The following is a 15,472-nucleotide window of genomic DNA, read 5'->3' as shown; positions in this document are numbered from 1 at the left end:
TTTATTCTCAGCAGGAGCAGATTACGTCACCCTCTTCCTTTCCGGGAAATAATGCCTCTCATCCTCACGGTAGCTTTACCGGGCAACCAGCGGGGGATCGGGAAAAGACACCAGAAATATGGGAAGCCTCCTCGTCTTCTTCCTAGTCTTCACCAACAACACTTACTGTCATCAGCACTTTTATTTCATTATCAGAAAATTTCAAAGCTGCAGTTTTTAGTGCAGGAAATACAAAGGGGAACTTTCTCCAACAACAGAACAACAAACTCTTTGTCCTTAATCAGAAAATCTTGGGGTGGAGATCTAGATTATTAAATAGACCAATATCACACCCAGCAAACACTTAACATTACACATTTCCTTTGGTTTTTGAGCTTTTCCTGTTTCAGATATATTGAACTAGATCGACAAACATCATCAAACTTCTTGATTATCTGCTCTCAGTTATATTTTTATTTTTTGTTTTTTAAAAACTTTTTAAGCATGTAGTTGTTGCTTTGACTGCAAATCATCAACATTATAGATATCCCATAAAACTGATTCTAACACTGGGAAACTAAGCAAATAAATAAGGCATTTATTTGACTTCTGATGGACTCACATAACTAACATTTGACTCTCTCCAGTTTGCTTCTGTTACTCAACTTAAACTTGATGCACTCTTGGAATGACATAAACGAGTAACTTTCACTTTCAACTTTACAAGAGTCGTCAACAGCAACTTGCTACATTACAATCTTCCCCAACAAGAGTGGTATATGTACTTAATGTGATAATCATGTGTGTACTCCCTAACATTTAACATAATCTAAAAAGTGTTTTGAGAAAGGGGTGTATTAGCCGACGTGAAGTTATAAAAATATCAATATGCTGACCAAAGTCCAGTGGCTATAAGAGCTGCATCCACTAGAGCGGTGATACCAAACTTATGGCTTGTGGGCCAAATCAGTCCTGCAATGGGGTCCTGGGTGACCCACTGACCATTTTCAAATTCATGATGAAAATGAATTATTTACACTTTTTTAAATTTTTTTTATTTAACATAGATGATGTGTCAGAGTGCATAAAATAAATAAATAAATAAATAAATAAAGTGGATTCCCAAGACACCTAACAAAAGTCTGGGCTAAGCCTCAGAGATCTTTAAACCAGTAACACAAAACAAACAAACAAACACACTCGTGTGAACAGCCCATCTGTGAGGGTCTTCTCAGATGGGATTTGTCTCTGGGTAAAAGTAAATGAGGACAGCAATGGTGGAAAGATTAAAAACAGGCAATTCATTCATTATCTAAAGTGAAAAATATTTTTCATGTTTGTCTACCAGGTCCCTTATCGCCTGTCATTTTGCAAGCTCAGTTTACTGAGGGTGTGCTTCTTGTTTCCAATACAATTATTCAGTATTTTTTTTATATTGACCTAACCCTTTCACATTGACAATAACTGCTGATAAAATTTGATAAATCGCAGTGTTAATGTATGTGTATCCAATTTCTTTGAAAAATAGGTCAATTAATCTTAATATAAAATGATAATAATAAAAGGCAATGAGTCTAAAAAGGGCATCAGATTTGAACAACAAAGTCAAAACATGAACCACTGGAGGTGGTGCCATTTATTGCTTCATTTTCTTTTCACTTTCTCTTCCACAGAGAGCAGATTCTCTTTGAGAGAAACTCCCTGATATCCGAATTCCTATCCCTCATAGTGAAACTTTCAGCTGCGCCATCACATCTGTTTTCTTTATCAACCGACGTCTGCGGCTGAAAGTTCACAATCCAAACACACTCAGCAGTCCTGGAAGTGAAATGACAAGCTGACGGCAGGGGAAAGCGAGAGTTTGGTGGTTGACTGATGTGAAGTCTTACTTGATGGTCACCATGCAGTTTGAATTTAATGTGTTTATTGGAGACTAAGGTTCATAAGTGATTTGAAGCAACACAGCATGATTTATTGTCCCGAGGGAAACATTTTAAAAGGTTAAAGAACCAGGGAGAAAACAGCCAAGGACATAATACTCACATTTCTGCAATTATTAACAGTTACATTGTTGATTTTTTTTTTTACAATTAGCTAAAGAAAAACTGACTGAAGTTTATCATTATTTATTATTTACTGGAAATAAGATAAAAATAGCCCTGACATAATTTGAAATTAATTTGATTTTTAAAAATAATCAAAACCTTTCTATATCATCTATAATAAACTCTCTATATATCAATTGCAGTCAATTTAACAACGTTTTATCTCCAAAATGAGATCTCTATTTAATCTCACAGTCTTGATCCCTATGTAAAAAAAAAAAAAAATGAATATGACATCTGTTTTTTAAAACGCAGCAAACAAACACAGGAGTTTCGTGGATGTGATTTGGGGCTTGAATACACACAGAGGCCGGTATGAAACCCTTCATATATAAAAATAGAGAATGTGATCTTCAGCCGGCGGGTTAGCGCTCCGATCATGTGGTATTAATAGTCAACAGGGTCAGCAATGACTTCAGGTTGCAGCATCAATCTGTTACCACACTGACCTCCTAAACTTTTCAACACCCGCCTGCCTGCTGAGGGACAGAGGGAGTGTGTGTCTCGGTGTGTGACATCCGACAGTATTTTCTCGATTGTCCATCTTTCTAAAAATAATTATACATTAAGACTCTTTCCAGCTGTGATTTGACGCAGCTTCACAGAATATAACGCATATAACAGAAATTTGGATCTTATTTAACTATTCATTTTAAACTTGAAAAAAGTTATCGTTCAGGTTGCCTTAAAATTTTCAAGTTGACTGAATTTGAGAAAACAAGTTGAATTCAATTTGCAATAATTCAACTTGTCTTCTTAAATTCAGTCAACTTAAAAATTGTACAGCAGCAAGGACACTAACTTTGTTTAAGTTCAAACAAACAGTTTTTTTCTACTGTACACATTTGTGAAGATATATCATTACAGGTAGCCATGTTGTCTGAGTAGTTGCTAATATACCAGCATTTGTAACAATGTTATTTGGACCAAAATCAATATCATATCAATATCACATTAGTATCAATGGAACCACTACAATCATTGGATTCACTCACAAAGGGTAGTCACATTAGCCCTAATTCTCTCTGTTACAGCTATTAAAAGTTTGATTTACTTTGCAGGTTAAGATCTTTTTTATAAACAAATGTATATTACAAATGTATTGAATATGATACTGTGCTGTAGTTTAAACTATCCGACAGTATATAAAGTATTTAGATTGTTCTCCACCACTACCAGCTGTGACATTAAAATGCTGCACACACATTTTGTACTTGTACTTGAGTCAAATATTAAAAGATTTTTACTTGTGACAGAGTATTTCTACACTGTAGTATTGCTACTTTTTATAAAATAGAAGATCTGAGCACTTACTCCACCACATATGCAGCTTTAAGTTAATGAAGCCAAGCCCTTCCTTTTCCCTGCTAAGCTGCTGTTAACATGGGCAAACCAGAATTTCTGGGCATCTGTCTACACATCATCTCCCATCTTTTGTCTAACCATGACTGCTGACACTTGTTCCAAAGAACCACTAACACCACACGGTCTTACTGCATACATTGCAAAAAAATGTTACAAACACACATACTACTGACACGGCTGGCCACTGCAGTGTTTTCACAGGAAACAAAACCAGAACTGAAAACATAAAGTAGCACTCGGGAGTTGTGAGCTCTGACACACTTCACTCAAATGCTTTGAACTAAAACATACAGTCACAGCCCAGACGTTCAGACAGGTGGTGTATGTTCAGGTTTAGGGGGTGGGAGTAAATAAAAATATTGTCTCCATAATATGTATAATCTCCATATAATGTATAATATAATATATAATTATAATTTAATTCAACTTAGGCTTTTTCTTTTTTTCTTCTTGTAATTCTTTATCTGTATTCTAGTTTTATTTTATCTATATTTTTTGCCTTTTTTTATTTTACTATTATTATTTTATTTTATCATTTATCCTTTTATTTATTACACTTTGATAAATGCCTTGAAGTGGCCATAAATGCACAGTATGTACGTTGTATCTATTCTGTGCAGTTAAAATAATGCAGGGGCAGGATCACAGGGATATGCCGGGAACCTGTTGTGTTATTGTATCTTTTTTATTCATTTAGTTACGTTTTTTAATGAATGTTTTTTTCTTTTATATACTTTTAACTGGTACATATACTTGTATATGTAATTAAACTTGTATTAGTTTTTCTTCTTTTTTTCTTATAATTTTTTATCTGTTGTCTAGTTTTAATTTATATCTATTTTTTTAATTTATTTTTAAACTTTTTTCACTGGTTCTATTTCATTATTTACTGATTGATTTTTATGCTTTGATAAATGAGCCTTAAAGTGGCCTTATATACACAGTATGAACATTGTGTCTCTATTCTATACAGGTGAACTAACGCCGGTGATGTAAATGTATCTTTTTTATTCATTAAGTTATTTTTTTTCTATCTTAGTTTTCCTTCTCTTTTCATGAATAATTTGTTCTTTGATATAATTCAATATCTTCTCATCTGTCATCAGCAATTTATAGTGTCCATTGTAAAATCTTTTTCATACCTAAAATTCCCAAATCTCCTTATCTTTGAAGTGACATTATTTTTTGAATAACTAAGGTTTCAATTTGCACCTTAAGCTAACAATACATCTGAGATTGTTCCCACTTCCCGCTTTTCCTGAGAGCAGGCATTTATCACTCGATATCTCCGTGTCCCAGATTTCATTTTATCTCTCAACCCTTTAACCTCAAAGCTCAATTTGTTCAGTCAGCAACAGGTGAACTTAGGTGTTTTCAATTAAAGGTTTCTGCTGTATTTCTCTGTCAGGAAAGACTGTTTGGTTAATGATTAACCGTTTTATGGCTTTTACAGCAGGTCGGTGTGCACCATGAGATCCCAAACACACCCACATACAGAATGTGAAGGCTTTCCTGAATGGAAAGTCACCATGGTGGTGTTTTCAGCACCCTGTCAAGGCTTCCCTGGAAATAATGCATAACCCAGGGTGAATGAAAACACACAAACACATACACTTGTCGCACACTGACTGAAGAGCTGGATGTTTCCAGATCAGTCATGGTGATCATACCACAAAGTCATGTTTCCTGTTGTCTAATTCATTTTGGGTAAGGCCAAGAACCCTCACTATACCAACATACAAAGTGTGGATTTTTATGTTTCACAAATTTCAAAACTCCTTAAGCAACACTGCTTCTGAGAAAGACTGGATTTGGTGAAAGTGAAAGTTTACATGTTTGGTTATAGACAGAAGAAACTGGAAGTTTCTAGATTACAACAGTCAGAGACTTTGAGCTGGAAATGACAGGAAATGACTAACAAGGAAGGAAAAGAATGACAGAAGTCGGGCAGAAGAGGAAAGAGCCCTGTCTGACCAACATCTACCGATAAACGTATTAGTATTAATAATACAGCTGGTGGTTTTACTTGTAAGGTGACGAGTTGGGATGAGAAAATTCTGTCTTTAGAAGATCAACACTCCCTCTGCAAGCTGGAAGAGTCATACAGAGTTTGTGATTGTTCTTTTACAAAGTGCAAAATGGAGAAGAGGAGATCACAAATTCTGAATGAAACAAAATTTGTTTTTTCCTAATATATATTTAGCATATAGTAGATTCATTGCAGAGAAGATTGTGGAATGATTTAAGAAAAATACCCAAACCAATATATACCAGTGCTTTGGCATTCCCTTCGGCATCTGATAGTGATGCATAGGGCATCCTTTTGCAGGGTGGAAACACATCGTAACACGTGTTTAATGTTGTGAAATGGTCATGGTTAGATTTTAGGCAACAAAACTACTTGATAAGGTTGAGAAAAAAAAACATTTGGTGTACATTTGTACAAATGTACATAAAAAGTACATTTGTTAGGTTAAGTAATGTCACATAAGTAGGTCATGTGAGTAACATAAGTGCATAAAGACTTTAAATAAACATAACGTTACGTCAAAACAACAGTAACTTTTAGTTTCACTTGGGACATGAACGTGTGTCTCCTAGGTGAAAGTCTGGTTTTGTTTGACCCATTTGCCTCCCCTCCAACCCTATGTGGATTTTCTCCATCTTCATACTATGTCAGCTGCTCTCAGCGTCAAGCTGTGGATGACTTTACACTGGAGTAATGTGAAAGTGTGTCTCATAAGTGTGTCTCATAGAGATACTAAAGGGAGCCCTGACATCGATATCACACGCTGAGGGACGTGACAAATTGTCAGTCTTTGACAACTTGGATATGAGATGGTTGGACAATCTATGCAATTCATGAAAGTTAATCCATATTGCTGTTCTATATTGCTGCTCTTTATCTGACCCTTTTTTCCCCCACAGCGCAGAAGCACAGAAGATAACAGGGGAGGGGCACGGGGTTGCAGGGAGAGAATTGGGTATGACAAAGATCAGAGCCACCAATGTTGTGATTTTATTGAACAATTTTAAATCACTAAACCCCCAGGATGCCCCAAACTTTTTAATCTTTCATTTGCAAAAGACGGTGGAATGATTTGCTAAAAATATCCAAGCCGTCATACACATCAACATTAACCACACCAACAATGGTTCCTGGCGCAGCCAGTTTGAAAAAACAAGGAAAACTGTCTAGAAACCTGAACAGAGAGGAAGGGAAGTGAAAGAAGCCTTAGAGAAGGTACTTATTATACTGCTACTCTAACGCCAAGTATCCTCATATAAGGTTTGTATGATTTCCAACAAATTAGCATCTCACGAATGAGGTTATGTTCTTAATGTAAATTGATGTAATTGATCGTAAAGTTGTGAAACGTGGTGACAACATACCTTAAAATAACTTCAAGTTCATTTGGTTTTACATGGGCCTCCTGGCTGAGAGTCATATGCTTGTTTGACCCATCTACTACCCCAATGTGTGTCCTTACGTGGAGTTTTGGTTTTATATGACTTCCTTCTTTACTCCCATCAGCGTATTAGTCATGTAAACGTAAACTTCCCAATTACATGGTTTATACACAGATTACTGGCTCATGATTACGTAGGTTATATATGAATGGTGAGTAGTGCATTACCTTTCATACCTGTATGTACAAACAGTCCACGGGAATAGCCTGGCTAACACTTACTACCACTAAAAAAATACTACCACTTCCATTTCTGCAAGTAGTAAAGGCCACAAATAGTACTACTATGGAATAAGCTCAATATATTGATAAACTGATACCACTTCTATAAAAGAAACATTCCTACCATCACTAATGCCAGTTACTGCTACTCAGTGTAACACGTGTAGTATTCTAACTACTGGAACAGCTGCTAACCACTGTAACATTAATCTCATACTGCCACCTTTTTCTAATAATGAATATAACTCTGTATTTTTAGACATTCCCTCTCCCAACTCCTCTCAGGAAATCCCTGACTGTCTCAGCAGGTGAGTAAACAAGATCAACCGATTAAGACCAATTAAGACACAGAGGAGTAGTAGATTACAGCAAAGCTACTTGACTGCTACAAAACATTTCAAACCACATCAGTTCATAAGCAGCATGTGTACAGTGAATTTAACTTTGGAAGAAAACATGCAAAACTATATTGTCTTCACCTACCGACCAGCTGATCTTCAGGATAATTTCACCTCTTGGGAAGGGTCATTTCACACTAATAAACAAAATTTAATTAATTTACTTTAAAAATCAGCATAGTATCAGCTGTATAAGAGGATACACACTTCATCTGTCTGTCTCTCCATCTAACCTCATAGTTTTATACCCCGGCCGAGGAGATGTAAGCACAGAATAAATAACCGTTGTGTGTCATTCAGCTTGAACAGCGTTAGTCACTCGTTAGTGAGGAATGACTGGAATGGAAATCCATGTCAGTGCCAAAACAGGCAGAGGGGACGGAGAGAATGAGAAAGAGGGAGAAGAGTTTGTCTATGTGTTTTTTTTGTTGTAATTTCATGTCTTTTATTCAGCTTTTTGAATGTTGCTCATAAGTAGATGAACTTTCCTCATTTGAATTTTTACAGTCAGGGTGTGTCAGGAGAAGAGGAACGGAAGGAGAGGAAGAAACACTGAGATAATGCAAAAAAAAAAAAAGAAGAGAAAGAAGAGGGATGAGAAAAAGAGTTGGACAGACTGAAAAAGGAGAAGAGAAATGGACTAAGGAATGAAAGAAACAATGAGAAAGGAAGAAGAGGACAGTGGAGGAAGAGAAAAACGAGTTGGGAAATAAGGGGAGGGAAAAAAGAAGGAGGAAAGGCAAGGGGATGGATCAAAAGCAGAAGGGAGGGCAGGAGGGAGAAAGAAGGAAATAGAGCAAGGTATGAGAGGAATTTAAAAAATATGAAGATGGAAAGAGAAAAAAATGGAGATATAATGATGAAGTGATGGAAAAAAGTGGAGGGGATGAGGGTATAAAGACAAAAATGGGATATATGTATGGGTGAGAAATAAGGAGTTGGTAAAATGGGAAGGGAATGACAAGTTAGAAAAAAGGATGGATGGAAAAGAAAGGAAAGAAAGAGAGGGAAAGACATGAGAAAATAAGGAAGGAGATCAAAGGGTGAAAAGAAGAATGTATATATATATATATATATATATATATATATATATTATAATAATATATAATAGATTTTTGTATGTTTTTTATGTAAAATAAATCAGGGTCTGTGTTTGGAGATGTTCAAAAATATGATAATTATTATTGCAAATATCTACATACAGGGTGTACATGTGTAGTCCGTTACTTATATGACAAGTCTTTTTTTTTATAGAGGAGATTTCGATAATAATGTAAATATTTATTAAAAGGGTAAGATTAAATAAGTTTATAGCTATTCCCACTCATTTTGCACATGTAAATTAAGCCAGCTGTGGATGGCATTTATTGTCTTTTTTTATCCTTTTTTTGTTATCCATGTCTTTAACTGCTGTTTTTTGAGTATTTACATATTAAAATTGAAGACATCAATCAATCGACTCATCAAAAAAAGAAGGACAGAAGTGAGGGGGGAAACTTGACAATAATGGGGAGGAGAAAAAAGGAGGGAAGGAAAGAGGGATGGGTGGAATAGAGACAAAAAGAGGATCAAAAGAAAGAAACAAAACAAAAAGAGGAGCAAGATGATGATGATGGAGTAATCTAAATAGAAGAGGAGGAATAAAAAAAATTAACGAGTGAGGAAGAGGAAAAGACTGGAAGACGATGGAGGAGGAGAAAGAGGAGGAGGAGGGAGCCTCTCCTGTTATGGAGAGCAGCTCGGGGTTGCTAGATTGCATCATCGCAGGATAAGCCTTCTATAAATAGGATGACGTCAGCCCCCCTCTGCACCCTCCCCTCCTCGCGCCGCCTCGCGCTCGTAGATCGTAGCTCGTTGCGTCACTAAGCCACGCCTCCGGCCGCTCTGTATATAAACGGGTGATGCAACTGACCAGAGCGAAGCGCAACTTAACGCACTGGCAGCAAAGGAAACAGAAAGAGGAGAGAAGAGAACTTTAATAGGTTGTTTTCTCCGCAGCCAGTTCATCTGACCCCAGTCACTCAAAGCTTTAACAGGTAGGTTGGACTTTTGCTTCGGGGGGAGGTTTTTTTTGGGGAGGACGGTGCTTTCTTTTCAGGCTGAGAGGATCCGTGTTGTGGCGGTGTTCCCCCGGTTAGTGGAGCGGAGAAGTGCCGCTGCTGTCCCGGGACACTTTACTACAACTTTGAAAGTTGTTTTTACTCGTCAGAGTTAATGAGAATAGAAAGACTAAAATATTTCTGCCATCAAATTTCAGAAATAATGTGAATTTAAAGCTGTTTATTTCTATTCTGCTCGGTCTTTGCGACGCATTAAAATAACTTAGAAAATATAAACTTGCGAGATCACTTTTTTTTTTTTTTTTTACCGTGATGTTCAACGTGTTTGTAATTTGTAGATTTTTGGAGATAAAGTGAAGTTTGTCTTTTTGTGATTTTTCTTTTTCAACTTTGAAGCTAAGGACAAAGATTTCAAAGAAGTTAAATGAAAAATAACGTATTTACGCTCGAACACATTTTTAAATGATAGTCTACACACATGGAAGAAAACCTTAGAAATATCATGGAACTAAAATGTTAAAATTAAGCAGTAATTAACAAAAAAACAAAATAAAACAACAACAACAAAAAAAAAACTCGCCAAGCATACTGTATAGCTGCAATGTTAGATCAATTGGAAAATTAACATAATATTTTAAGTAGAATAATAATTATAGAGTACCTTACAATGAAAACTGGAAATATTATAGGCAATATTTTTTTTAAATGCACTTTACATGCCTGTAATGCACAACTGTGTTTGTTTTGGTCTGGCAGAGTTGATATTAACATCATTATCATCTTATCAGGCTGTCAGTAGGCTAAGCAATTCTCCACAAGTCACTCCCTCATTTAGATATCAAACATTCCCACCTGTTAATGATTTTTAAAAAATTATATTTATGATATTTTGTAATGTAATTCTCTGTTAAAGTATATTAAACTACAGCTTTTGTTTAAAATTATAATTGTGCAATATTTGTGATCCATTTCACTATTACTCAGCCAAAAAAAAAATAAATCTAATATCTCCATAATTTCTCTACAGCTTAACAGTGCTCCTTTATATTAAGTTTGTAGTGATCTTAACATGCTTTAAGCTATTTGAAGTTCTTGTATTATACAGTAACTTAAAGTGTTTGTTTGCGTGCTACTTAACATTGAGATAAACTGATAGTGCTGGATTTTTTTGTTTGTTAAATCCTCTCTGTTATCTCTGTAATATTTAATATGCATATTTTTTAAGATTGAATTTCTAGTGACTTGTAATGTTTTTTTGTATCTGTAGGATTTTTTCATGAGCAAATTTGGCTTAGTTTTTTGCATTACATATTTATATATTGTATTATTTGTAGCTGTAGTTTTTTATGTTTAAAAATCATTGACTGACATGATAATAATCAGTTCACTCTTGTGTTTCCAGAATGATGCTGCAGCATTCGGGTCCCTCGCTGGCTGATATCAGCTGCTCCGCCCTGGTGCCCTGCCTCTCCCCGCCGGGCACCCTCACCCTGGACGACTTCACCAATTTCACACCCATCGTGAAAGAGGAGCTGCGGCTGGCCATCCAGACCAAGCGCCTGTCCAATGGGCTCAGTGCAGACATGAGCTCTGACGGGGCCAGCTCCAGCTCGGACCGAGCCTCAGAGCACCACGCCGGCGGATCTGGGGTCAAGAGAGAGGTGAGGCAGAGGAAAACTACTGCATGTAGTCATCTGTATTTTTTTGACACTGACTATGAGGTGTGTTTTCTAAAGGAGGGGTAAAATATTGATGCTATATATTTCTCACTTTTTAGTTGACACCTCAGGAACATGAGAGGAGGAAGAGGAGGAGGGAGAGGAACAAAATCGCTGCTGCAAAGTGCCGCAACAAAAAGAAGGAGAAGACCGAGTCTCTGCAGCAGGTAGTTTTATATTTCTATAAACTTTAGAAAAAAATAACAAGCTTCAAGGTTTTTGTGTCAGTTTTTTCTCAATAGAAACTCCCAGTTTTTTTAACTGCAAAAATAACTGGGGGTTAGATATGTAGGTAATGCTGAAAGTTTGATAAATGATTAAAAAAAAACAATCACAATCCTAAATTGCATCAGGAGGTTTTGAAAGAATATAACATGAAGACACAGAGTATGACAAGTAATCTTGTGAATAAAAAGGAGTCTAGTTTTTAAAAGTGTATGTTTTTGTGTCAAAACTCAGCTCTGAAAAAGATTTTTTAATGTAAAACAGCAAACAAAATTTCTTCACTCATTTGGAATTTATTTTTTGTTGTTAAATTTTAGCTTTTTCTATTCTGAGCATTTTTTGTACCTCAAAGTACAAAAAAAAAGCGTGCCTGACAAAGCTGTGACATCCAACATAAAAGTTTAGCATTAACAGTCTTTTCCCTCTCTATTCTCCTCAGGAATCAGAGAAACTGGAGAGCGTCAACGCCGACCTGAAGGCTCAGATCGAGGAGCTGAAGCAGCAGAAGCAGCAGCTCGTCTACATGCTCAACCTGCACCGGCCGACCTGCATCGTCCGCGCCCAGAACGGCCAAACACCCGAGGATGAGAGAAACCTCTTCATCCAACACATCAAGGAGAGCACCTTACAACTCCACAACCTCACCTCCTCCTCCGCCTCCTCCTCCTCCACCACCTCCACTTCCTCATCCACACATATCTCCACAATAGCACCTCTAAACGGAGGACTTCTAACCCTCGACCACATTCAGTGTCCCAGTCACCTGTGAGCAACCAGGTGTTCATGCCACTTTTTTAAGACTTGCAATGCTTCCATCCTGCTGCCATCGACAAAGCACTGACTGTTAAAGAGGCAGGTGGAGCCGCCACATAGACTCATGACCTGAGAATGACTGTGACATATAATGAACGCCATTCGGATGAATCCTCCGTCTCATGCACTGTCTACAAAGCTGCTAGAGAGAAAGAGAGAGAGTGGCATAAAGTGACCTCAGCACCTCCCACTCCCTGAAACCATAGCTGCTGATTGGACAGGAAGTGACACACAACAGACAGCACCTTGCCATGCATTCTGTATTTTATCTTTTAGACATTACAGTCAGGGCCAAGGACAGATGCCAAAGCACTAAAATACAAAACGTCATTTTTTATTTACTGGTATTTTAAATAGATGAAAGTCACACTTAGTGTCTGGTTTTTGTACCAAAGTGTGTATTCAGGGTGATAGAGGCACATAGTTTAAGTGTTCGCCCACAAGGAAAGTAGATGCCGATCAACAGTGTGAGTGTGTTTGAGCTGCAAGCCACTGGCTTTGAAAAAGACATTGTTTGTGCTTAGTGTATGAGAAATAGTATATTTATTAAGTAACTTCTGTATGATTTGTTATTGCTGTATCAACCCTGTCTGCTTGTCGTTTATACAACATGAACTACAAAATTTGCTGCTACTACTAACCACTCAGGACCTACGTTGGCTGTACATTTTTTTGTTTCATTTAAGAGTTAATCTTTAAAAAAAAAAGTCAGTTTGTTTGCTATCAGGGTAGCAGTAGCAGTTACAAAAAGGGAAATGTACTTTGCAGGCAGGGTTTATAATTCTGCACTTAATTCCAAACCATAGTAAAAAAAAAAAAAATAACAATATCATCATATATGCAGATGATACCTTACCTTTCCTAACAGTTTGAATTTTGCTGGCAAGCAAACTTGTCCCAAAACATTATAATACTGTATATAATTTCACATGTACACTTTATCTATCACTGCGTTCCCTCTTAACGTAAACAGAACTAGTGTTGCTTTTTACATCTTCTGTGATGATGAAGCTACGCATGTATGAGTGTTTTTTTCTTTCCAGCCATGTTTTCTACCTGAAATCTTGCAAATTGTATCGACTGCGAATTGTCTCTATGCTACTGTATGTAAACACCAAATGCCTCCTTTGGTCTTGACAGTGTAAAGCATAAAAAAGATTATTTTCTAAAAATGTATTTTTATTATTAAGATTTGATTTGGAAGTTGTGTTCACTAGATATCATTAGCTAGGTATCGGAAGTGTTGCATCAGCTTTCGGCTGGCTCTTTAACACGCCTGACTCTGTAGTTATGCAGGATGATGTGTTATTATACTTTGTGTTATGAACTTAATCAGCATCCAGGCTTCAACTCACTGCCAAATATTTTTCTCTCTGTGGCCTGTTTGCTTTAGTGCAATCATCCCTCTAGAGAAAATTGGTTTACTGTAACAGATACAAAGGAAGTGTAATGATTTAGTATTAGGAGGCAATTTTCTTGTCAATTACTTTTCATATCATCTATATAAAGAGTCCATCAATAGCTGAAAAGTGACAACCTCTCCCTCAGTCATTGCAAATTCACCTTACAACTAACAATGGAAACTTTGCTCATCAGTATTTTAATAATTGTCAGTCAGTCACAAAACTTCACCAATCAGACTGAACATCATATTAGCATCATTAGTGTCCAAGGTTACCTTAAAGGTTTTGTTGCTCTTGGGAAATGTATTCAGTTCATAACAGAAGAGTAATAATGTATGAACAGCACATTATTGTCACAGTAAGGACTGAAGTTTTATATTTTGTGTTTGCGTGGTAGAAGGTTTATATTGTTTGTGTTAACTTAAGAGTCACACGGTTAGAGGGACGCAGGCGTCTGTTCATAGTGTGGATATTGTTTTCGTGGTTGTCCCGTCATTAGTCATGGCTAGATAGCTAATAAGCACTGAACTCGATGTGTATGTATTCTATTGTGCCTGCTTCTACTGAAGGCTGTTTTAGTTTGTCTGTAGCTGCTCGACAGTTGGAGCATCATAGCCTAAATGAATAAACTGTAGGCTGTCAGGTACAAATGCACTGCTACTACCAATGTGTACTTCCATCTTTGTGGTCTGTCAACTTTTGTTTTTGATACTTTGTTTATTAAAGATATGTAATGCAAACGTAACCTCTCATGGTGTCATTTTTGGAAAAAGTCTGGTATCACTAAGGATCCTATTCCTTTGATAATGAGCATATGAAAAATATCAGTCAATGTGGCTGTGGTTTAGGAGACAGAGTGGGTCCTGCACTAATTGGAAGAACAGTGGTTTGATCCCCAGCTCCTCCGGACCACATACTGAAGTATCTTTTGGCAGGAAACAACCCTAAATTGTTCCTGATGATATGTCAGGTTTAACTAAATAGCAGGTGACACTTTTATGGCCCCCTTGTCCACCATTGTTTGAATGAGAAAATGTGACAAATACTGTGAAAACTGAGACTAAGGTGCTATACAAGTGCCGTTTATCAAAATACTATTATGCTGGTATATGATATTGATGTTTAGTGGTAAATACTGCTGGGAAACTAGAGTGTATAATCTTAGAAATGTTACAAAGCTGCACAAAAGAGGTCACGTTTTCAATCATCTACATCACATACTCCTCATCCAAACAAGCGCAAATTCGAAATAGCTGCAGTCATGTACAGGTATGTATCCACACGTTCATGCATTTACACAAACACAACCTCATAAAAACTTGTCACCAGCAAAAAGATGCTTCCCTATGACAAAAAGGTGGAGCTATGAAAGGTGGCATGGCAAAATGGTGTATGTTAGTATGTGTATGTCTGTTTATCTTTGTGTACTGTATGTCTTTTAATATAGTTTGGTCATGTTACATGAATCCGGGAGTTATTTGCCTTTTTCCCATAGGTCACCCACCCCCACTGACATTACTGTTAATCGAATGCCCTTTCGGTCTTGTCCAAACTTGCAAATTCACCTTACAGCTAACAATGTAAACTTGTCCTAGTTTGTAAAGCTATTACGAAGTTATGCGACTTCTTGTTAAAGGAAGCTCACCCTGCCCCCCTGCCCCCCCACCCTCACCCCTTGGCCAATTTGCATGCACAAACACACACCTTCAAACAC

General features: G+C 36.9%; 1 protein-coding gene across 1 annotated transcript; it reads left to right on the top strand.

Annotated features, from left to right (window-relative positions):
- The first annotated feature begins 9,423 nt into the window (after window positions 1-9,423).
- Window positions 9,424-14,498, top strand: atf3 (activating transcription factor 3). Its single transcript, XM_042503803.2, has 4 exons — window positions 9,424-9,575; window positions 11,002-11,260; window positions 11,377-11,484; window positions 11,982-14,498. Exons 2-4 carry the CDS (start codon window positions 11,003-11,005, stop codon window positions 12,309-12,311), a joined length of 696 nt encoding a protein of 231 aa, XP_042359737.2. The 5' UTR covers window positions 9,424-9,575; window position 11,002; the 3' UTR covers window positions 12,312-14,498.
- The last annotated feature ends 974 nt before the right edge of the window (window positions 14,499-15,472 follow it).

Source organism: Plectropomus leopardus, chromosome 16 (genome assembly GCF_026936395.1).
Source record: "Plectropomus leopardus strain MGB_pleo_1.0 chromosome 16, ASM2693639v1, whole genome shotgun sequence".
Lineage (NCBI taxonomy): Eukaryota > Metazoa > Chordata > Actinopteri > Perciformes > Serranidae > Plectropomus > Plectropomus leopardus.
Note: the sequence above shows the minus strand (reverse complement) of the source record. Positions and strands in the feature narration are given on the sequence as shown.